General features: G+C 40.4%; 1 protein-coding gene across 39 annotated transcripts in view; it reads left to right on the forward strand.

Moving 5' to 3' along the window:
- Positions 1-24,721, forward strand: part of NRXN3 (neurexin 3) — a 941,045-nt gene that overhangs the window by 77,554 nt on the left and 838,770 nt on the right. For 32 of the 39 annotated variants that reach the window (XM_015287412.4, XM_040701017.2, XM_040701020.2 and 29 more), the window contains exons 4-5: positions 7,433-7,462; positions 9,408-9,419. The exons of 1 other annotated variant lie outside the window; for it this stretch is intronic. In XM_015287412.4, the coding sequence (XP_015142898.2) occupies positions 7,433-7,462; positions 9,408-9,419 (42 nt within the window). Of the gene's footprint in view, positions 1-7,432; positions 7,463-9,407; positions 9,420-16,358; positions 16,393-24,721 lie in introns of those variants that run through there. 6 more of the 39 variants (XM_040701010.2, XM_025150758.3, XM_015287420.4 and 3 more) reach the window with 2 other exon arrangements.

Genomic DNA, 24,721 nt, shown 5'->3' on the forward strand with positions numbered 1-24,721 from the left:
TACACCATAATCTGCAGGGCTGAATGTGCACCTTTCCTGCTCCAGTCCAGGGTGTCCAGGGACTCCTGTCACCTCTGAGCATCTGGCAGAACAAGCACCGAATGTTCAGTGTCACAGGTTTTCCCCACCACAACCTGAAGCTGTTGGTGTCTGTGGTAGCGGAGGGTGCTTGAACTGGGATGGTTTGTCCTTGCTATGCTCTACCAATACGCAAGCATTTTATTATTTGTGTTATGCTATGAGCAAGGGTTGTCTCACACAACAGCAGTACCATCTCCAAGGTGTGCAGAGGAGAACTGTGTTACAGATAGGAGCCCAGGCAGAGAGAGGCAGCACAGCAAAGCCAGGACCATGCTGTGGGCCCCATGGAGCGGTGCATCTTTGTTCTGCAGATGGGTTCTTCTGCCCCACTGCCCCCTTATTCTCGTCATTTGTATTCTTGGATGTACATTTTTTATTCTCCTAATCACTCGTACACATGTTCTCGTTCTCACTGCTTGTGTACTTTCTCACATGGCTTTGTAGTCACGCTTGGATGCTCTTTTCCATGTACTGTCACAGTCATCTGTGTGCATTCTCATTCTGACAGTTTCCCACCTCTAATTATAAGGCTCTGTAGCTGCTTGCTCCTAGACATCAAATCCACCTGCTCAGCTCCCCTAGGAAGGACGCAGGCACTGCTACGTGCCTGGGCTGTCCCGGGGGTTTGACTGTAGACCTTCCCTCTACTCAGCTGTATGGAGCTTTTAGCTCTACCCTGCGATCCAGCTACCCAAGTTGTGAGGATGGAGCCCCAGAGTCCTGCTGAAATGGTTGCTTTAACCGTTTGCAGTTTGCAAGATAAATTAAGGATTTTATGATCTACTGGTAGCTGTTTACCCACAGGCAGCAGAACGGCTGTAAAGAGACCCTGATTAACTGGATTAATATTCTTGTCAAATAGACTGGTCAGAACTAATCCTCCAGTAGGAGAAGATGGCTGGGGCTGGCTGCAGTGGGGACCACAGCACAGGTCTCTGCTGGATGCAGTTCCTGCAAGGTGCAGAGAAGTTGTTCAAAGTAAACAGAGGTATGTGGTAGGAATGAACTGAATGGACACATTCCCTGTAGGAATGATCTAGTTAGCTGGAGGCCTGAGGAGAAATCAGCCCTTCTTTGCCCGAGCAAGTCTTCTGTAAGAATGCAGAGGCCCTTGACAGCATGAGCATACTAGCAGTTTTTTTAATCTGGTTTTTAATCTTTCAGGCTCTGTTTTAAGTGGTACTTATATGCTGCTTTCTGCTTCCTTGAATGTGAATTCTGCTTCTTGGGCATGAATATATGTGAATTGTGTGGCAGCCTATTTGCAGAAGGTACTAGGTACCTAACAGCAGAAGCCATCTGTGCCATGCCTTCAATGCCATTTGTAAAGGTGGTCAAAACCTCTTTGTAACAGCATGTGCTCCGCATAGATGCTACCATTGTTCTTGTTTTGCACATCCTTTGCAGAGACACTGTCCACAAACAGGATTCTCTTGCACTGAAATGTTAATGTTTTTCGGCTCTATGCATATCCATTTGCAAAAAAATAGCAGTAGTGATGACTGTGTTCAGAACAAGAATTTCAGGTCCAGAAGCCTCTTTTTCTGAAAGTTGATGCTCTGGAACAAATTTAAGAAACAAAGCTAGCATTGCTCTTTTTCTGGTATACCTTTATAGTTTCTGGTGGTCACTGCCCTAAGGACTTTCTGACCTGACAATGTTGCATCTGAATCATGGTGTATTTACAGTCATCAAATGACCTGTTTTCTTTGGGCACTTCCAGTTTTTGCTGTGTCTGCTTATATATTTTTCCTCTACAGTGGCCTGTTGTTTAATTAAGCAACTGTGGAAAGTAGTTCCTTTTGTTACAGCTGTTAGTTGAGAATTTCATTCAGTGACTCCTACTCCTTGTTTACTGACAAATGGGGGAAAGAAATTTCCCTGTTCACCTGTTCTCTATTATTTGGAAGTTTTATGTCAATATGTTGTCAGGCATTTCATTTCTAAGCTGAGGAATTCCATTCTGTGCTTAATAGTACTTCCTTCCTACTTGTATGCCTATTTGGTCAGGTGCTCTGATTTTCACAGATAGACATCTTATCTGCTGTCCAGAAAATGCATTCACCCTTAGCTCTTGCTTCCTGCATATGTTCTCTTTTGCGTGAGGTCATCTTTGCAAACACCAATATCTTCCTAACCCTCCCCATGTGATTTGATCTCTACTTCTGCGCTTGGATCATGGGATAAACGACTTTCTCTTTGGCTCCTATTTCATGCTATTTCTCTTTTGATCACTCAAACTTGGTGTCCCTCATGCTGATTTACTACCCCTGATAATGACAAAACCTATTCTGGAATTATATAGCAAGGAAAGCAAAGGGGATGGGAAACTGGAGCTAGAACAGCTGCTATGTGTAATTGGATTGGAAGTAGGCCTCTAGCTACAATAATGGAACTGTGCTCCCAGCTGGCTCCTTGCAGGCCCCTTGGCTGCTGAGCACCTCATGGATGAATCAAACAAAAACGACTGCTCCCCAGCCTGTGCTGCTGCTTGGTAAGTTATATGAAATGGGTGTCGTGCATGCCAGCAGCCAGCATATCAGGTCATCCTCCTGGCGGAGCTGACCTGTCTAGAAGGTACAAGATTTGAACTACATCTTAGAATGCTTTTTCTTCTTTAGCCATTTCTTCACATCACTCCATTCAAGGCTTTTGCTCCTTATCCTGAGTCCCATCTTTTGGCCTTGCTGGAAATGCACAGGTTTGGGTATGTGGGTTCTCTTAGGGGTGCCTCCTTGCTGTTTGAGATTTAGAAAACCTCAAGATGCTTATTTAATCCTAAATACCCCAGGGAAGAAATTCTCCTTCTCTAACTAGAAGAGGGAACGGCTGAGGGAGATGAGGTAGGAAGTTCAGAGAGGAAAGAAGCTTCTTTCTTAAGCAAGTACTTGTTCTAGGAAACTAGGATAGGAATTGTAAAGAACAGCAGAGCCCATCACTCATCAGAGTGCTCTCTTTTATTGAATGTGTTATGTTATTTTTTTGAAAAAGCCATGGTTTGCATGATTTCTTTCTTCATCAACTCCATAAGGGACTTGCATGTGTGTGCCGGGCCAGGCGTATGATACCCTGCCTGATGCATACTGCATCTGGCCCTGTTACTATTTGAATGGGTCACGGAGACTGGTACCCAGGAAAGCATCATATGTGGACAAGCCTGCCTCTGGGGAGAGTTGGCTGCTGCTGCATGACAGCCTCTTTTCCCTCTATTATGAGCTTTTGGGCTGTTCATCTGGCAGCATCATTACAAGGCAAATCTCGAGGCTGCCCACCCTAACAGAACAATTCAGCAGTGCATGCACACCCACTCACACGTGCTCGCTCCCAGAGCATGGGCCCAGTATCATGGGACAGGCTGTAATTAACTAGATGAGGGAGTCCATCTTCTGTTGTTGCTGCAATCAGCTGTCACTGTCAGCTGTGCTTTGTTCTCTCCCCACCTTCTTAGGTTTTTGTGGTTTTATTTTTCCATTTTAAATGTTAAGTACCCAAATGCAGTGTTGAGGGGAAGTGACGGATGAAGTTCAAACTGGCTCCAAGGTTTCCTTCATGCCCTCTTCCATTCTGCAGATTGCCTCTAGTGAATTCTTAAAGACATGTCTGCTGCTTAATTACATTGCTCTTTCATAGCATTGTACTCTGAAGTTACTTTTAAAAGTGTCCTTCTGGCTTCATAAGAATCCAGCATTGGCCCTTGATACTTTATACAATTAGAGCTACTTAATTCTCCTATTTTGATATGGAAAGCAGATGGCTCACTGTGGTTTTTTTTACATGTAGTTCTTTGAAGTATTGCTTTGAGATCAAGGGAGATTAATATTAACCTTTAAGAAAATTATATTGATTTGGTAGTAGGTTAAAGAAATATCAAAAAAAAAAAAACCTCCCAAGCCTAAATAGGAAAAGTCAGTTGTAGCAGGCATAGATCATGGCCAGTGAGCAGAGTTGTATGATGAGCAGATGCTTATCATTATCTAAGAAACCTGTTGAGAGCCTCTCTCTGAAGCCATGTGCTTGTTGTTATTGTAGTTAACATCTGAAGTTCAAAAATAGCAAGTTACCAGCTCCCTGGCTTTGATGTTATGTTTCTTTGCAGCGGGTAAGACTGCTGTTCTGTGGTTTTCCTGAACCTTTTCCAGAGAACTTGCTGCCCATCACTTTTCTTGGGAAGTAGCCAATAGATTATTGTAGGAATGATGACATCTGTTAAGGAAAAAAACTCAGCTCTTGACCATGGTGCTTCATGCAAGTCTGTTTCAACCTTTTCGCAGCTGTGTGCTGCTGGATTACAGTCCTAAGGCTTCAGCTGGGGCTTCTTGTTGGAAAAAATCTAGGATTAAAAGGGAAGGCTGAAACAGTGCATGTTTCACCCAAATTTAGGAGAAAATTCAGATTTTGTACAGCATTATCCTGGAATGGGGTGCCTGTTGACACAAGCAGCAATTGTACGTGTAAATAACATGTTTTGGGGCCTGATGAGTTCATTTAGTGTCCTGAGTTGGCTGAGTGCTTTTCTAGGTTTATGGTGGATGCTCAAATAGCATGGTGATAGATGTCCCCGCTGTTCTGGCAAAATCTGCTCTAGTTTTCAGGTCTGCACACCCCTTAGATGCCTTGCATTTATTGGATGCCCTAATAGTACAACAAGTGCTATTCTATGCCACCTGAAGATGACTTAGACTTTTCTGATATGAAAATAATTCAGTACCTTGTCATATCTTGAGACTGATGTAAGGGTGAAACAATGATGTCAGTTCATGTTTCCTGTGTTGATTTTACTGTGACTAATTTGAGTTATGCATACACAGATTTTAGCTCTCCAGATTTGAAGGTTTTGGTTGTTAAGGACATTTTACTGGGGATAAATTCACTCATTTCCACACCTGCTTTACAGTGCAAGGAAGGAAAGTTTTCAGATGAGGAATGTTGTTAAATTGTTTCATTACAGTATCATATTTAACAATGAATCTGGAATTCTCTTGGTGTTAATGTTAGTTAAAACAGGGATCTGTATCAGTGGACAAATTAAGAGCTAATACTTTTTTTTTCCTGCTCCCCTCTTCCTTCCTGTTTTAAGAAGGAAAAAAACCCTTACTTTTTGGGGGCACCTTATTTTTTCCCTAGTCTCTTTGCTTCTGTTGCCCAGTTTGTGCTAGAAGATGGCGAGGATGTGTGGTGCTGCAGCTGCAGTAGTTCCTGTTCGACAAGAGGCAGGGTCAGAAGGCTTCCCTGAGAGGCTTCCTCTCACAGACATTCACACCAAATCCTTGCTGGGGGCCAAAAGGGTGAGTGTGTTTGGGTAATGCTCTTGACCCTGGGCTACAGGTGAAGGACTTTGGACTGTGTGTGGCTGACGGGCCTGGCAGAAGGGGCACACAGCACTGGCTTTCTGAGGATGGGAGCAGAGATGATATTGAAATTCCTGGCATTTGGGGATTTTTATAGCTCCTCTTGGCTTCTTCAGAGAGAAAGAGGTCACACTTAAGGTGTGATTCAGAGTGCTTAGTGCAGGCTTCTGCCATCTACTCTCTGGAGGTTTCTCTTTGTCACTGTCCCTTGTCCCCAGCTGGACACCATTGCTACTGGACCTCTGTGCTTTGTTCGTCCTAACAAATTATACTCTTGTCTTCTCTTGGCCTTTTACAGTGACTTTTGTATAACTTTCAAGCACCCAGTTGGGTAGGGCTAAGATTTGCCTTTCAAGAATGATGGGCTCAGTGTCCATAAATACAGACACACATACAACCTACCCTCTTAGCGCAGAAATACTAATCACTGAAATTATATCTTGTAATGTAGAGCAGAAATACATCCTACAATATCAAATCTGCTATGTTTATTTATAGCTAAAACTAAACTAGAAAACATCTAAAGCTATGTTGTGTTTCTGATTATTTTTCTAAATCCACAATAATCTTCAAGAATGTTAAGATATTTGCATTCCTTAGACTGTACAATTATAAATCCCCTTATCTGGCTTGGAGTTCTCTGTGGGTGAACATACTCTTGGGATGATCTGGATTTTAGATTTCTCCAACAAATGCATAAGGAAAAAAAAATACAAAGAAGAGATAAACAAATTCAAACTCAGCATGCTGCTTGTTGAAAAATTTCATTCTAATAAATTCATTTGACCTCTCAGTCTCCATGAAATTAAAAAAGTCACAGCTTTGTTTGGTCAATAAACTCACTTCAGAGAGGGATTGGCCGTGTGTGCATATCTATGCATGCACTAAAATCTCTGCTATATTAAGTGCTGCATGAGGTAGGAGATGTAGAAGAGGAATCAAGCTCAGGAGGAGGTCAGGGAACCATGTGTGGGAGGTGTCAATCATGGCTCCAGTTGATAGGACTTGATTTTTGTATATGTTCGTCCCATGAGTAATGTACCACATAGTTAATGGGTAGGTCGTCTGGTGTTTGATGGAAGAGCATGTTTCTAATAATGTCTAAAGGATATTTGTAAAAAATACAGCAGTACAGTAAGCATATTTGAAAACTGGGGCTGGAAACTGTAATTGGGACAAATGAGGTTTGTCAGAAAGAATCAGTGGAGATTCAGTTAACCCAGAGACTACCATAGACCCATCTACAGAGCAGGCAGTGACCATCACCTGTGAGAGCTGTGCTGCATCCTGGCTTTACCTTAAATTGTTAAACTGGAGTAGCTTTCAGCTATAGAGCTCAGAAGTTGCATCCTCGGTTCTTAACAGAAAATGTATTAAATGTAGTACATCTAACCTTGTACTAGTCCTTACCAGATCTGGTGTACTGGTGTGTGCGAGGAGTGTTGATCTGCTCCTAAGAATACATGTTATTCATGAATGCAATGGCTCTGAGTCTAGCTTTGTATGTAAATATATTCAGCCCAGATGTTTCCTCTGAGGCAGAAGTAGTTGAACCACGGCTTTCCTTTCACTGACCACTGCAGCTTTGAATTTCAGATCTTCACTAGAAGGAAGTTTATTTCTGCAGTTCCACAGAAGTCAATGCTCCCTGTTGGAGCTCCACCGAAGCCCTGGGGTCTTCCAGTACATGTAGCCATATGGGTGTGCAGTGCCTCTGGAGTTGCTCCCCAGTGAATGTGATGAGCCTCAGATACCATTCTGCAAATGACAGCCCACTTTTTCTACCTGTGATTGGAAGCTTTCCTGTGCAGTATGGAAAGCAGCACCTGAATACGTGTGTGCCCTGTGTGCTACACCCATACTTGATCTAGATCAAGTATGTGAGCTCCAATCTGAGACGTACTGGACAGCAAACTGTGTGTGTGTATACATATATAGCTGCCTCTTCTCTGTTTTGTTCCTTTTTTCTTACTTTCTCTTTTTCTTCTCTCTCTCTTTCAAAGGCCTCTCACACCTCATGATGAGTGAACAAGGTATGTCCTTCTACTTTCTCTTTGTTTCAGTCACTCGTGAAAAGAGCTTTGTGCTTCTTTAAGCTCAGCTTTGCATGATAAAAGGAGCCGGACTTGCTGGGTGCCAGTCAAATCATTTGCATTTTTGCCTGGGAATTGTGGCTTCTTGTCAGCCTGGGACCCAGGACTGAGAGTCTAGGGAGCGTGAAATGATTCTGGCGACAATAAGGAAGGCTGTTTTCTCCCTCCATGCAGACCACCTGAGTTCCCATTTATTTCTTGTGCCAGCTGTAATGACTCCCACTCCTTCTTGGTAAATGTAAACCTCAACGTTGGTCTTTAAGAGTGCAATTATTACAAAAAAAAAATGTTAATAGCCTTCGTGGCATGATCCTACTTCATTATGAATCCTGAGGAAAATTGCTTATAATGGCCTGTAAATCCTGTATCTGCAATTTAAAATAAATATGCACAGAGTAAAAAGGTTTAGAAAAAGAACAGGGCTAGCCCCAGCCTGGGCTACAAATGGGATCTATGCCTGCATCAGAGTTCATGTTTTAATATTTCAGACTGGATTGTGTTAGGAATCTATTTGTTGTGACATGATGGCATCATTAGTCCCTTTTGCAATAGTGAGCTGTGGAGCAAGAAGCTGATGAGCAAAGTGAGGCAAAAAAGGGGTGATTCTGTTTTCTTTGGCAGTATCAGCATCTTGCTCACACAGGTATGCAGGGAGGAGTTTGCAGCACTGGCGATGCATTCTGATCTTGTGAATGCACCTGTCAGATTGTTGAAGTCGTAGTCGAGGTGTGTGAGGAGAGAGACACGAGAGCAGGACAGGGAGACTTGTTCTCCAAACACACACTGTGCTAGAAAGACCACTCTGTCTCTCTCCACTCCATGGAGAGAAAATGGGAATGCTGCTTCTGAAGCCCAATGAGGCTTTTCTGGACTAAATGTACAGAATTGCATTTTTTTGCCATATCCAATGAACACAATGCCTGTAAAGACTCAACAGTAGTTACTTGAATTAAAGGGACGTAATATCTCAATGAAACATAAGAGATAGTGAGGACATATACAGTTTTTATTCTGTAGTTCAAGGCAGATGTCTCCTATGAGGTTATTAAAGCTTAAGAAACAGAAATGAAGCTGGAACTCAATGTTCAGTGAGTTAGCATTCCCATGTGGTAGGAAATTAGGCTCTTTGGGACTGGGTGTCAAGACTGTGGTACTTGCCACGTGAAACATCTGGCTAAGCTCTGGGAAGCAATGAGCTACTTCTGTGAGCTCTTACTGTTCAACTGTACTCATGGCTGGGTGATAGTGCTTAGTCAAGAAACAACCCTTATTTATCCATGATCTGTCAGAGAACAGTGGATTCTCTTGCCAACCAACTCACAAATATTCCGCAATCAATATTTACTCTCTACTAAAAAACAAAAAAGGATGGGTATGAAATATGTAAATGTATATATGTGTGTAAATATGCAATGTCAACATTACATACAAACACATTAGCTTTGGTAGGTGAAATGTGTTTAGCGGATATATTATCACGAGATTTATTTTTGTCTGTCCTATTCTGTCGTTTCCCTTGCTGTTTTGAATTTGATGTGGAATGAGGCATATCACTGCCGTGCTATTGCATGAGAGGTTTGCATTTCTCAGTAGAAAATCAAATTAAAGCCAAAGGGCTTAACCAGGCAGTTGCTGGTTTTGCTGTCACTTGTTTAAGCCTTGCTTTGTGCTATAGTTGTGGCGTGTTTCTTGTTTTTCCCTTATGATTCTGTTTTGTTGGGTTTGGTTGCTGCATAAATATATTCATTTTCTTGTTTTCATACGTATGGCCAGTGATATAGTGATATAATTGTTTTTTATGCTTCTTTCTTCTCTTTTGCCTACTCCATGATGGACACCTCTCTTGTTCCTCCTCTTAACTGGATGTGCACCTTCCTGTCTGTAGGTAGAAGTAAAGGTAGAGATTGTATTCTTTCTAAGACTTCATTGCTTGTAAAATGTTTGTCAATGGACAAATTATATTTTTATGAACATGGATCATCTTGTAATGTAATGCTGTTGCTTTAAAAACCACTTTGCTTGGTATTATGGAAGAAATTATTATTAAGATGAATGCTTTTGAGGCCTTTTTCAGAGAGATTATTTCCTGCCTGCTCACGCTGGTGTGCAGGCTGTGTGCTGTCAGGCCGTCTGCAACTAATGGTGCTGGGGCAAAGTGAGAGAGTCGCTTCAGTTAGATGGAGGCAGGGCCCATGAGCTGGTACTGGTGACTCTGCTGGGAATTTTGACGCTGGTGTGGGTGGAAGCAGGACCCACTTTTGTCAAGTACTCTTCAACCATGGAGGTCTTTGGGGCTATCACTTCCCTATCTCTGCTTTATTTCCCTCTCCTTGCTAGCAAAAAGGTGTTTTTTTTAAAGGAAGAATTGAGTTGCAAAGAGCAGCAGAATAGACAGGTATGATCAGCGTTGCTAAACGGAGAGGGCCTGTTTGCTCTGCAGCTCAGTACAGCACAGTGCATGAAGTGGAAAGGCTGCTGTGGGGCTCCAGACTTGCTTTTCAGCATTTCACACCCATCTCAAGCAAGCAGAGGGCAGTCATCCATCCTTAATCAAAGCTGTCAAAAATGCAAAATGCTGTAAGCCTGCTGTGGGTCTCCAGTTGGAGTGGAGGGAGGGAAGGGAGAAGATTAATTGATAAATTACAAGCACTGCTGCTAGGATAAAATCCATTTCTTCATCCTACTTTCCAATAAGATCGAGAGATTAAAAGGTTTTTATTATGCTGAGGCTTACTCATCTTCAACTAATATACTGCTGAAGAGTCTGATCTATCTATCAGCAAGATCTGAACACATTGGAGGATGTTGGTTGTGTCCATGCCAGTAGGACACTGGAGGATGAAGTGACTAATTCTACTATGATAAATTTTGGAGGATACGGCAGCTCAGAGGATTTTTTTCATATTAACTTCCTTTGAGGCAGTAGGATTCTCTTCCCAGTGATTGCTACTCCCTCCATAGCTGAATTCTGGGGAGCACCATGACTTATTAAACACTTTATCTTCATGTTTTTTCTCTTTATGAGGATTTGCCCTCTTGTAACAGGTTTGCGTTGCTGGATTCTTCGTGATGGAGTACTTCACAAAATTAATATTATTTGTTTTGTTTGAAGTTGAAAAAATGTTCCACTAATTTATTTCATATCTTTTCTACCCCATTTCAATGTTTGGTAGGAAAGATATGAAATAAATTACTGGAATATTTTTTCAAAGGATAATATGTAAGCTGTACTCAAAGCCATCTTCTTAGCAAGAGGTGAACATCAAATCACATATACACTCTGTAAAAAAAAAAAAGTATATGAAAACCTAAAGCTGTAAGCACACCATACAAAATGTTACTGTGACTCAACACAGCTGCCAATAATTGAGTTAGCTGACATGGCTTAGTGCAATTTGAGGGGTGTGTAGGTTAGGACAAGTTGTGTACAATGTGATGTCAGCTTATGTTTCTTTTCTCAGGTGGCATTTATGCTGCAGGACAGTGTGCAGGACTAAATGAAAAGTCTTAAGGAAAACTCCCACATGAGATTGTATGAATGAGGATTATAATTTATAGTCTGCAATTAATTCGTATGTGCTGAAACAATTTATTGAGTCATTAAATGAAAATATTGTTTCTGTTCCCAGCTATGTGTAATTTTTAGCTCTACTTATAGCAAGTGACTTCATCAGAGAACCATCACTCTGTGTGACAAATGATATTACCTTCAGAGGACTCAAGCTGTGTAATTTTGAACCCACACGTGGCCTTCAGCTCACAGAGAAAGTGGTACCAGATGCCACAGTGATTGTAGCTGGAAGGTTCATATTTTTTGGCATTCTTGTAGTTGCTAGCAGAAACTGGCAGCCACTGTGTCTCATGCCGTGTGCGTGGCCAAAAGGTACGATGTATTTGATTTCATAATACCTCTTCACAAGGTGTAGCAGCCTGTGACTTTGCATTCATTGTTTGCAATGAATCTTTCATTAATTGCTTCCACTCTAGTAAATAGGCTTCTTTTGCATCCATCATTTAAAAAAAAATTCTGGAGATATTTTTAGTAAGTTCTTGAGAAGCTGAAGAGGATGAAGTTGCACGTATTTTAGGGTAATGGCTAGTGGCACTGAATAAAGAAAAGCATCTATGCACCACTTATATTGAGTTTGCATTAAAATTTATGTGCACTGTTTGTGTTTTTATGAAGTGTATGAAACTGGTCACAGAGATGAAGTAAATGATGGTCAGTAAGGACTTTTATTTAGTTTGGTGTGAACTGCTGAATGCAGCTATTCTTCTGAAAGGGAAACTGATAACTAAGGAACAATTATATTGAGCTTATTTCTCTAACAGTCCCTAACAAGAAAATGGTACCAAAGGAGATAGAAAATATCCAGCTGTAATTTGCTATTGAAGTAGAGGTAATGTATAGTCATGTTCTTCCATATCATTTGCTCTCTTGACAGCCTTTGTTAAATAAATTATAATTTGTGCTTTTGTTACCCTTTATCTTTTTCATATATATGTAGTGTTTTTTGTTTTATCACCTCTGGTTTGAATCTTGCTTCTACTGAGGTTGGTGCCTCCAAAGGAAATTGACAATATTCCTGATGGGACACTGCACTTCCATGCTGTTGCTCTCTTGGGAATGAATTTCAGCTAGTCAATAAATTCCTGTGTCTTATTGAAGGAAATTGTGAAATAGCAGTGCACTTAGAGAGCCAAGATTTCCCCAAATGCTCAAAATGTGCCCACTGTCCCCTCAAACAAAGAATGACAGTGAGGTGCACTGGTTGCTGGGAGTGCCCAGGACACCTGCTCAGCCTGCAGGTTCTGCCCTAAAGCTCTGAGTCCTTCCTGCCATCACTAACTGTGCTCAGGATGACAAACTGTGTGGCCACATGCTGATTTTTCAACACAGCAGGTTTTTTCTCCATATTTTTTCTTTCTTCTCAAAGATAAATGATAAAGTACTTGTATGGTTCCTGGATGGGGTATTTTTGTTGCATGTTGTGTAGACCACAGGTTACTGTCAAGTTCCCCATTTAGTACTCAGCATTTCCAGATCAGATTCTCTTTTGGCCCTAAGTACTGTTAGCCCAAGTCTTTCAAGTCTTGTAATGTTCAGCATTGCTCTCAGTGAACAGCGTGAAGCTGTAATCTCTTTGAATTGCTCAATAATATTGATCAGGAAGAAATGGCGCAGAAAAAATGAAATCATGTTTGTGGACTTGGATAGAAGGAAAGAACTGGCCTTTACTGGTCTGGAAAATAATTTCAAGCTCCTTGTCAGTAATACCATTAGTATTTTAGAGTGATGTGAAAAGTCCATATGAGTGGCCAAGGGTTTATGCAAATTTTCAAGGGAAACATCAGTAACAAATTAAATCATTTGTGCTCTATGAATATCTAATTATACAAGGGAAAAAACAACACTACATTCATCTTGCCAGCCTTGGCAGTGGTTCTTAAGCTCTGTTTACCCTCTAAAATATCTTAATATGAGGGTTTTAAATTCAAATATTATTTGTTTTTGGTTTCTACACTTATAGTCCTTTAACACTTTCAGGGTGTATAATTTGGGGTTTGTTTTCCTCTTGAAAATAAAAATTCCTGCATTCTTATAAGGATGACAACTTTCAGTTTTAAGATCAACTTTAATCATTCTTTGAGAAATAAAGCATTTTATTTCATGGCTAGCAAATAGCCAATCCATAAAACCTTATTGACAGATCCAAGGCCTCTTACGTGTACACCTCATTCTTCTAGAATAATTTTTTGTAAGCAAAGCTTTGCTGCTTGTTTCACGTTTTCTTTGAGGAAGAAAACCCATGCATTCTAATTCCTCTAGGTGTAATTAGAGATGATTGATGGTTGATGAATTTCATACTGGGGAACAGTTCAGCAAGGAATTCATTCTATTTCTGTATATTCCAGGATTTATGAAAATTCAGGACTTTGGTGAATAAAGTCACTAAAATGTTGAGTATTAGCTAAGGGAAGGGAATAAATCTATTACAGACATTCTTCTTTTTACACCTCTTCTTAACAGGTTTATGAAGGCAAACAAATAAAACGACACTTTAGGATATGTCTGCAATAGAACATTTTTGGTAAATTATTTTGTTTGGGCATATGGCATATTTGTGCTTACAAATAATGCGTATGCATAAAATATTTTAAAACGTGTTAAGTACGCTGTAGTTTGTAGGTTATTTATTTTTCTTTCTCGCTGCCTTATTTCAAGCCTGTGTGTTTCCAGTGCGTGAATAAACAGCTGATTCTACATTGGCTTTCATTTTTATTAAGAAGAATGATTCCTGGGAGAGTTAAAGGCATTGTTGTATTGTGTGTAAACAGGAGCTAAAATATTGTCCTCTTGTGCTGTGGTGTAGTCTTCTGTTTTTGATGGGGCTCAGGTTTCACTCTGCCCTAAGAGAATATTTAATTGATATCATTGAAAGGCTTTTTTCTTTTTCCCCTCTCTCCCTTTTTTTTTAAATCAGAGGCATTCAGTGGTGTGTAGAGATGCAGAGGCAGCAAAACAGGCCATATGCTTTGTAAAAGCCAGCCTAATAGTGCTTTTGATGGACGCCTGATTTTTAAAGTGCTGTATCTTTCATTGAAATTTGCATGTAAAGTAAGGACAAGCACGGTGACATGAAAGCTAATGCAAGTTGCACATCTTGACATAATAACAATCACAAGAAACTGGAGATCCCAGATGGCAACTTGGCCTTTGCCATCCTTTTAATAAGCTACTAACTGCTAATTATTGCACTCTTATGGGCAAGTTAATTTACTGTTGACTCTTAAAGAGACATTGTGCCTTTTCCTGGCATTTAAGATTTTCAGTTTAGGTTTGAGAGTGGCTTTTCCCTGCAAATTGGAGTCTTCTCAATGGACAATAACAAAAAGGCAAAAAAGCAGAGAGGGAAATGAAACATAATAAGCAATTTGCTTTGACAGTAGCAGAGTGTAGCTTTGTGGGTTTTTCCGGGGTATGGGTTTAGAACTGAAAGAAACACCAGCATGCGCAGCATATACAGGATTTAGATTTTGTATTTAAAACAAAGTCGTTCCATCAGGGTTAGTATTATCATTACAATTAAAAAGGAAAACATTTTCCTGAAATAAATGAGGTCTGAAAATGAAGTGGACTAGAAATAAAAAAAAATAAAAATTGCATTTGTTTCTTTTGCCAGAAATGATTTGAAGTCAAAATTTAAATTCACAATTCTGGAAGATAAAAACTCCACTGTATTTTTAGAAAAAATGCTTTATTTTAACATTACTTACTTGGTAGTAATAACATTCATTCCCTGTGTTATCTGTAAAACGTGCTTTTAAAATAATAATAATAAATATACGTGTGTGTACTTTTCTTCTTCCAGTTGAAAGGGATATTTTATAATGAGACCAGTCAGGGACAAGTTTTGATCTAAGGAACCTATTTAGGAATGAAGGAACAGCTGCAGTTTAAATGGACTCTAATTCTCATAGTTAATGCTATTTTGCGAATGCATAATTCTCTGCGATAATGTTTGGGAGGAGCGACGGTAGGTAATAGCTTATTTCCTTGCCTTTATGGTAATGCGGCAAAGTAGGAAATAGACCCCTGTCACACACATCAGACGGCGCTGTAAAAATAGAAAATCCAGTGAAAGAGTGGAGTTTTCCCTTTTAATGCTCGTGGCCTTTTGTGGACTATGGTGACAACCTTATGGTATTGAACAGTTCTGAAAATGTGTGCTCTGTAAGCTGGATCTTACACCTCAGGAGTAATCATTTAGAAACAGCAGTGTTACGTGCAGTGCTTTAGCAGCTAGTAAATATTTTGACTAGAGATTAGCGGATAACATACCATACAAATGGCAGCAAAACTATTTATGAGAAGAATGTCATGCTTTCTCAAACCATCTGATTTAACTGATGCAGTATCTTCTGTCTCCGTTAAGTCACGTCTAATGTGTGATTTCCAACATGTCTAACAACAACAGCAGCAAAGTCTGTTTTTTGACTCTGTTGCACCCTTTCCATGTGTTGATGGATTTGTGACACCCAGCACCTTGCCTTTGTTTGGCCATGCTCACCTCTTGGATTTAGAGCTCCTTCCACTGCTGGCTTTCATTTCCACTTTTGTTTTGGAAGCCTTGATATTGATAGATTAATAAACAAGGGAAGAGAAAAATACTACCACATAGACCAAAGAATTGGTGTGAATCCAGCACTCGCAGGTTGTAGTGTATTCATTTGTTTTAGAGGCAGCTTTGTTTGGAAGTTTATGCTACACGCAACTTATCCTGCAAGTTGATTTGCTGAAGGTACTGTGTTCCCTAAGCGGCCAGTGAAACACGTGGAAATGATAGGTGTGTTGTACCCAGGAACGTTCTGTGTACAAGCAAGGACAAAGTCCACGGTTTATGTTTTAGTAGTATTTTCTATAAGATGTTGGTCTCATCCTATATGCTTTATACACCAAGGGGTTTGGTGTAATGGTGTTTAGGAGCCATATTCTTTATTGCATTGCAAGCTTTTATTGTGATATAACTGATATTGAAGGAGGGGAATTGCTCTGATGTAAAAGCAGTAGTTCAGGGAAGAATCTGGTTCTGAGGCTGTTCTGACAATAACCTGAGGGGTTATGGATCATTCTCGCTAAATGATGACCATATTTCTGCTCTTGTTAAAGTTAAAGACTGCAAAGCCTTTGATAGAAATGGTCCTTTACCAGCACTGCTGTATGGGGAAAGCAGAACTGCTACTTTGAGAATTTGTGTACATAGTTGTCACCATTAAAAAAAGTCAGCAGCATTTGCCAAGCAGTACCACACCGTGGTGCCTGAGATATCACTTTCTCTCCTACAGTAGAGCAAGAAGAATATATGTAGGTAAGTGTTTACGATTTGATTCTGTCAATTGCATGCATTTTAATAGAGCTTTTCTCTCAAATCAGTTTGATTGGGGAGCTGCTTAAGGGTCAGATTGTTTCTAAAGCAAAACAAGGTTCCTTTTAATTGAACAAATTCTTTTTACTGAAGACTCAAAAAAAACATTTCAGTATTTGTTTTAAAATCATACGGATCTGTGATTGTTAGTTGTTAGTGTGGTAACAAAAATGTGTAATTTGAATGTTAAAGTAATTGTGTTTTAAAAGGATCTGTGGACTTGTTAGGTAAAGCAGAATTGTATTAAGCTAGTGTTATGAAGCACACACCTTTATTCCCCCTAATTACTGGTGTATTAATAATGACCAGGTTGATGAAGAATGTGCTGATCACCAGCTGGGATCAGACAATTACAGCTGATTATGTAAAGAGTTTGTTGCTATAAGCCCTGAAATATTAAAACTTGGCTAGAATAAATATCACTGAAGAACCTTTGTCTTTTTACATGTGTATTCAGCTGCCAGTTCTCTGAGCAATTCCTGCTTCACTCAGTAACGTCGGGAATCAAACTGTGAACAGTTATTTTCCAGCCTTGTGAATGTTGATAAAAGGATCTTTCATAGCTGTTGGCTTGTCCTGTCTGGGGAAAGCACGCTGCTGTATCATGGCATGGGGATTACAGGGTCTCGCTCAGCTCTGCATTAGAGATGTTGCAAGCTTTTACAAAACCCAGAGCAGCACCTTGCATTGCTGTGCATTTGCATTTCCCAGCTCTGACAAAGGGCACACACGTCTCAAGCGCCATTGCCTTGCAGGACTGACTGTCTGCACCATCCCAGTAGCACATCTGTCTGACCGCTTTCAATTACACGTGTTCATTTGTGATATAGTCTTTCTCCAAAAAGAGTCTCAAAGTCTGTAGGCGAGCTGCTCTCAGAATCTGTTTTTTGTCCCTGAGGTTACCAATTATTATTTTCATTCAGTTCCTAAATATCCATTGATTTATCTTTCCTCTGTTGTGAGATTGCTGAAGAGACTCATCTGTTTCCTGGAATATTTCTGTAAAGAACACTTTCTGGCATTTATCATCAGCAGTTTGATCAGAGCATCACTTTTATTACTATGTGGAAGGCCATTTATGCCAGACTGTGAAAAAATTATTTTCCTGAAGTTGGAAAAATTAGAATGTACAAACCAAACCGTAGGGCTCTCTTTAAAAATGACTTGCCTAATGTCCTCAATTCCAGACTTACCGTTTCAATTTCTCAGTCAATTTTACATTACTAGATATGATACGGGAGGCATCATTAGTGATTTTTGCTTTACTATGTTCTTTTACTTTATTTGTTCTACCTATTGACTCCATCTTTAATACAGATGTATTTTAAGAGAAATCTGTGGACACCTCATTTCCTGCTGTGCTGCACTGTGTCCATAATAGAGTAAATATATTACAAGGTGGATGCACTTACTGTATTGTCAGCCAGAAGTATGATTTCTGTGTTTCTTTCTATTGGTGGCAGTTCTCTTTTATTTTCTGAACACTGTATTGTAATTTTTTTAATAGTGGATAATATCTAGGTTGTTTTTTTGTCTCCTGAATTACCTCTATTTAGCCTAGTGTACTTTCTTACTTGCTTTCTTTTTCAGGTATTTACTATCAATCTACTCAGTTAAACTTTGTGCTGTTCTATCAGGCAAATGTTGGTAAATGTTGGTAAATGTTGATCAGTGCATGAAATCAGTTCTTAAATGGTTGCAAAATTGCCTTCCTACAGACTGTTTTTATCACAAGGGCTTTCAAGTGTCAAAGTCATTTGGAGAACTAGATAGATAAAACGCGTGAGCACTAAGCTTTTTCCAGTATAGAATAAATAAATGTTTTCTACTGTGTGCTCTGCTTTTGATACTGATTTGTTAACAGGGAAAAAAGAAAAGCAATCATATTAAATATTTACAGGAGTGATTTAGTTGTGTAATCGTGTGCTATGCATCCCTGTTTAATAGTGAAATCAGCTACTGCTGAAGTAAATGCCATTAAACTGGTAGCGCTGTGAAGGTCACTGCCTATACAATGTCAAAGCAATTTATAGAGAATAATGATTTTTGTCGGCTTTCCAATGTACCAACCTCCCTCCTTTTTGTCTCCTTTACCAAAAATAACTGAAAAGAAATTTATTTCAGGACTCACTTTCTCTGACTCTTCTCCCATCTGACTGATTTGAGAGCTTGAAACCTCTTTACAAGTTTTCCTATTGATGTGCTCAGTGGATAGACACTGATTCCCTTCTTTCCGGCCCTGAGCTCATTACAGTTCTATTTGTTGGGATTTCCTGTTGGTCATTTCTCAGCAGATTTTTTTTTTAAAGAGATGCTGAATTATCACTGCCACTCTTTTGAGTGGTTGCTTTTCTCTCTTATGCTGTTTCCAGACCATTCTGTCTGCTATTCTCCAGAAAAATACTTTGTCATCAACAGCGCATCTGTCATGTTTTGACATCCCACAGATCTACTGTCCTGAGAAGTGTCTTGTAAATGCTTCGAGTATGTTCCTAAGTAGCTTTGTGCTTAATGGAGCGGCCTTTGAAGGGACAGGTGGGTGCTGTGCTTTGACTGGCTTCCCCTGTGAATTGTCCAGGCCTTTGCATCTCCGCCTCTGTGGCGGTCGAGTGGGGACAAAAGCTCTTCACTGCTGCCCAAGGAGGCTGCTGCATTGACACTTAGAAAGTGTCCTGAAAGCAAAACACAATGAATACAAAGCACTATCATTCAGCTTCACATCCATCCGGTAAGAAGGTTAATTATTTGTTTTCCTTGTTCTACAGTTGAATAAGCAGAAGCATGGAGAGAGAGAGAGGGTTGGAGGAGAACAGGCAATAAAAGCCACAGTTCTCTTGTCCATTACTGTTTCTTTAACCACCCGAACAGTGTATCTTAGAAACCACTGAATAACTTGCTTGTTCTACTAAAGACTATCCCAATTAGATTCCACTTGCTAAAGCAATTCTCTAAGGAGATTAAAACAGTATTTATCTATTGATAAATGCATACATAGCCATATAAATAACAATCATATTTTACAGAGGGAACAACATGTATTCCCCTTGACAAGAGTCTACAGATTAATTTAAAAAGCATAATACAAAAGTGTCCAGACTTTTAAGGACAAGCATTAGAAAAGGGCGTACTTAAAAGTCAGGGAGCTATGAGGAAGAAGAAGGGAGGTAAGGTAACTGCAGTGGGAAGAGGGACAAATAGAATAGTCAGGAGGATTGGGACAAGTGTCCAGCAAAGCAGTGGGAGAGAAACCTGCTGTGAACACTGGTGTTCTGGACTCAATGAGATGGAAAGATTTTATTTTGCAGAATTTTAAGTAGATAGGTATTAATATTTGTAGCTTATTTAGGTTCTTGTATTTTTTTTAGCATCTCATTCCATAATGTACGTAAGAGAAAACTAAATCCTTGATTTACAGATTTGGCTTTTCTTGGCCTTCTCCTCCAGTTCCATTAATGGGCTTTTTATCTGATGTAGAAGAGGCTAGTTCAGCAGGGAGTCTCAAATAAATGTGTATATGCATAGTTAATTCAGGCCCTGTGATTTTTCTTTAGTCTGTTATCTGGTTCTTTGTCTCTTTGTATGCAAGTCTATGATTAGCATTGAGTTCTTCCCAGAATACTGGCAATTATCTCACAGGTGGAAGGATTAAGAAAGAGCAGTGAGAATTACACTGGGATTAAATATGAGCGCCTTTGGAGTGTGTTTGTGGATATGACGTTTTCTTTTTCTATGAGCAAAAAGAAGAGAGAAGCCAGCTCAGCCTTCAGGTCTCTCTAGGGAGGAAAGTAATACTCCTGAATATGGAAAAGTAGCATCCCAGCTTGGGAGGAGATCATGCTGAGAAAGGAGAGGTAGTAGTAAGGCACAAGATTTAGAGTCCCCCGTTTAATTCTTCGTTGCTTTGGTTTTGTACCAGGCTCTTCTGATTGCTCACAGTGAAGCTTAGCTTGCCCATGTGTGAAAGGGAGATGATGATGTTTTTCTGTCTCATACTACACAAAACCAAATTGATTACTACGTAACTGTGCGAAGTTATTGGGCAATAAGTAAAAAAGAAGAGAATGGAGTACTCTTCTCAGACCCCATACTGCAGTAACACATTCGACAGTGCAGTGGTGTCAAATGTTGCTGGTGAAGGGTTGTTCCTCTTCACCTCTCCCTCTGTGGAGTGAGTGGGACAAGTATTGTGTTGGTATAAATAGGGTTTCTACAGGTTTCTTATAAAAGGAGGCTGGCCCCATTTAGAGAGGAACTGCCTCATAGAATGGCAGGTCGTATATCCCAGGTTTCAGAGGGATGGTTTGAAGGCTGGGACATGCTGCATCTTATCTGCAGACTGGCCTGGAGACTGGCCTGTTCTTGTACAGCACCTTGTGGACATCTCCACTGAAGGGACCTACAAGGATCATTATGTCCAGCTCCTGGCTCCACACAGGACCACCCAAAATTCAGACCATATTTCTGAGAGCATTATCCAAATGCTTCTTGAAATACAGAGCTAGAGGCTGTGCCGTCTGCCCTGTGGAGCTGTTCCATGCCCACCACCCTTTGATGAAGAATCTTTTCCTAACTCCCAGCCTGACCCTTCCCTGATGCAGCTCCATGCTGTTTCCTTATGTCCTGTTGCTGTTACCAGAAAGCAGAAATCAGTGCTGTCCCCCCTCTCCCTGTGAGGAGCCACGTGTAGGCTGCCATGAGGCCTCCCCTTTTCCCCATTGCATTGGTCTCTGCAATGAGACCAACCCCTTGTTGGTCTCTGGACCAAACAAACCAAGGGACCTCAGCTGTTTATCATATATCTTGCCCTCTAGAGACCCTTCACCATCTTCATAATCCTCCTTTGCATGCTCTCAAATGTTTTTTGTCCCTCTTATACTGTGGTGCCAATGGTCAGTTACTTTTAAACAAGGTGTGCCCAGAGAAAAAGGCAGGTCAGTTGTTGCCACTGTGATGGTAACTGATGTGTGCGGCCAAAACCTAGCTATGCTAGGAGTGGGGAGTCTGTGGCCTGACAGATGCCCTCATGTGGAAGGAGGAGGAGAATCGAGGGGGCTGAGGATTCAGTACCTTTTGGTACCCAAACCTGCACACTGATCGAGGTCTGGCCGTAACAGTGCAGAGCTGAGCAGGACAATCTCTTCCCTCACCCAGATGGTAGAGCTGGGCCTGATGCACCCCCGAATATTGTTGGCTCTTTTGGCTGCCAGGGCACACTGCTGGCTCAGATTCAATTTGCTGTCAGCCAGAACCCCCTGATTCTTTTCTATGGGTTAATGCCCTGCTGAGTCCACACAAAGAATTTGGATGGAGTTATTGTACAAACAATTCAAAATGCTTTATGGAGGTATTCTGCTATTTGTTCCTTACCCCTTTGTAAAAATTAATTAGTTAGCTATAAATCTTTTCCTCTTATAATGAAGATTTGTTGGCTTCATTTGGAGTGTGTTCGGCCAATTGGACAGCCTGGGGAGGGGAGCAGAGAGTTCCAGAGCTTTTGCTGTGTAGCATATGAACTTGTGAAAGTTCTTTAAAAAAAAAAAGTTTTCTGTGAGGACTTCAAAGTCCTAATACTACTGTTCCATAGGAATTGCCTCAGCCTCTGTTCTCTTTCCATCTGTTGACCATTATTTCTGTTGTATTTTTGGTACTGATTTTATTCTTAGTATGTCAGGTTGTTTTTCCTTTTTTTGTGCTGATGGATAGCTGTGATTGAAAAACCTGTCTTCTTCCAATGCTTTTTTTTATCAGAATAGCCATCCGTATCTTTCTGTCTCAAGTATCTATGCCCAAGATTTTAGGGTGTCTGCTTACGTTACCCTGCTTGAGTGGATCACCTTACAGTTCTACCATACAAACGTTGGTTTTGACATACTTTGACTTAATGTTGCCAATAACACAACTCTGAGTCTCTTTATACCCTGGTATGGGGCATTGTTGCCATTCTACTGCTCAGACTCGCATGTTGGGGCACTTCAGTCTGGACCTTCAGTGATGAGAACTTGGTGGGACAGCAAAAGCTAGAAGACAAACTTTCAAAGCTGGGAAGAGGAGATATCGCATAACCACTCACAGCCTTACTTCTGTCCCACTTAATGGGAGAAGATACTGAAGGATAGAGTGTATCTGATTTTCTGCAGAGATAGTCCGCTGCCAGAGCCAGGTGCAGAGTCCAAGGGCTTGTATTTTTCTTGGTGCAAAAGTACAGAGTTGAATGCACTTTGAGCTGAATGTGCTAGGTAGGTACAAGTCACATCAGAGCCATATTTAGAGATGGACCTCAGCAGCAATGTTATTCTTAGATGATGTGGAATTTCCTTGTGTTATATTTTTTAGTCTTTCATGGATCAATAATATTAATAAAAATATCCCTACTGCAGATGAGACACTGGCTTGCCAAGGAACGGAGAGGTTAACTTTTATTGTACGTGGAGGTTTCACTTTGTTAACAGGCTGCTTTAGAGGAAGGGAGGAAACTCTGGAAGAGCAAGACTGATTCAAGAGTCTCTTGTTACAAGATTGTGTCCTTTTACTGAGCAGCGTATTTATTACATGGGAAGGCTCTAGTTACAGGTCAAGTGATTGTCTGGGTTCAGGTGTTTACCTGCTGGCTTCTGGGATGGCGCATAAACAGCTGTAAATAGATCCAGTTATTCAATCTACTCAAAGAGGTTAGGTTATAGGGCTCCAGGCTTTCCAGGTACAATGTCAGAGCCAAAGCAGGTAGCAGGCTGTCCTCTCAGATGGCAGAGCTCTCTGCTGGTGTTATTACTGCTGCTGATGGAAAGTCTTAGAAATATTAATGTGAATTTTCACCAGCAAAAAAGCAAAATGGGCTGGGGACAGTTGGCACAGTGGATAGTGCAGAGGAATTCAGAGTCCCTTTTAATCTATTCAGGGTCAGTATTTTTGTCAGTCGTTGATGTGGCAGGCTGCTCATTCCTCTTCTTCTATCATGGGGCTCTGGGGCTCATATTCCCCTCTTACCTACCCTTTTTTCCCACGTTGCTGGCATAACTTCAAAGCATGAGTTTTAAGTCAACTTCTCCTGTTGTAATTTCTTGTGTCCAGAAGATCTCTTAGTGCTGTATATGAAGATCTGGAAAGGAACAGACCCTGCTCTGAGGAGTTCATGCCATTAGTAGTTGTGGTGTCAGAAATTCCTATAAGAGATAAAGGCATCTGTGAAGAGAAGCAGGAAAATATGCTAGGCACTTGGGTAAAAAGCTCTTGCAAAATTATAGCAAAAATAAATAGACATACAGGAATGAAATACATAAAAATTAGCCAGTCCCTTAGGCCCTTCAGTCTGTTGTTCTGGGAGACAGCCAAACCTTTCTGGGTTTTGCTGATGGTTATGGTTCCTCGTGTGCATGCCTCAACTATTTTATCAAAAGTATAACCATCATAACATAATCTCTGGTTCTCATCTGTTTTCGTTTCTTCTGGTTCTGAGTACTATACTTCGGAGAATAAGATGCTGTGACAGCTTCCTAACAGATTCTGAGCAGAGCTAAATTGTAGTTCCTCCTCCAAACATTTCTGTGAATTAACTTTCAAACCATTTCTTAAAAGCCTTATCAGCCTCTAATAAAATAATGGAAATAGTAGCAAGAAAAATGGATCTGTAACTATACTGAGTGACAGAACCACAAGCAATAATCAGCAGCATTTAATAAACACAACTTATAGCTGGCATTTGATTACTGTTGGACTGAGTTACAAAATTAATGGATGAAAGGAGGACAGTGATTGTGATATATTTAGACTTCAATGAGTTATTTGACAAAAAGCTCTATATAATCTTGAAGGAAAAAAAAAAACGATTAAAATTTGGCTTTCACATGAAGAGTTTTTCTAAAATAAATTAGCAATACAAAATGCAGTATTTTCATGAACTGGGAAGGCTAGACAAATTGAAAGTTACTGTCATTTCTGTCTAACACATCTTTGTGATCACAAAAAGGGGAAGAAATGACATATTAATGAAATGTGTAGATTTGACTAGAATGGGAAGAATTGCAATCATCACTGTGGATAGAAAACAGTGTAAATGTCGCATAAGTGCAATGACATCCTTCATAAAGCAGTAGGTGGATAATTCATCTGTAAGAGATCTGATAAGCTGTACCTAAACTAAACTGTTAAGGGCCTTAAATACAGTAGGGTGGAGATATGTCAAACAGTTTGTAAGAATTTTGAAAGGATTTGATGATGAAAACTGTGCAGGGCTTGATTATGAGGGAACAGTGAGAGACCTAGTAGGTACAGCTAA

This window comes from Gallus gallus, chromosome 5 (genome assembly GCF_016699485.2).
Source record: "Gallus gallus isolate bGalGal1 chromosome 5, bGalGal1.mat.broiler.GRCg7b, whole genome shotgun sequence".
NCBI classification, from domain to species: domain Eukaryota; kingdom Metazoa; phylum Chordata; class Aves; order Galliformes; family Phasianidae; genus Gallus; species Gallus gallus.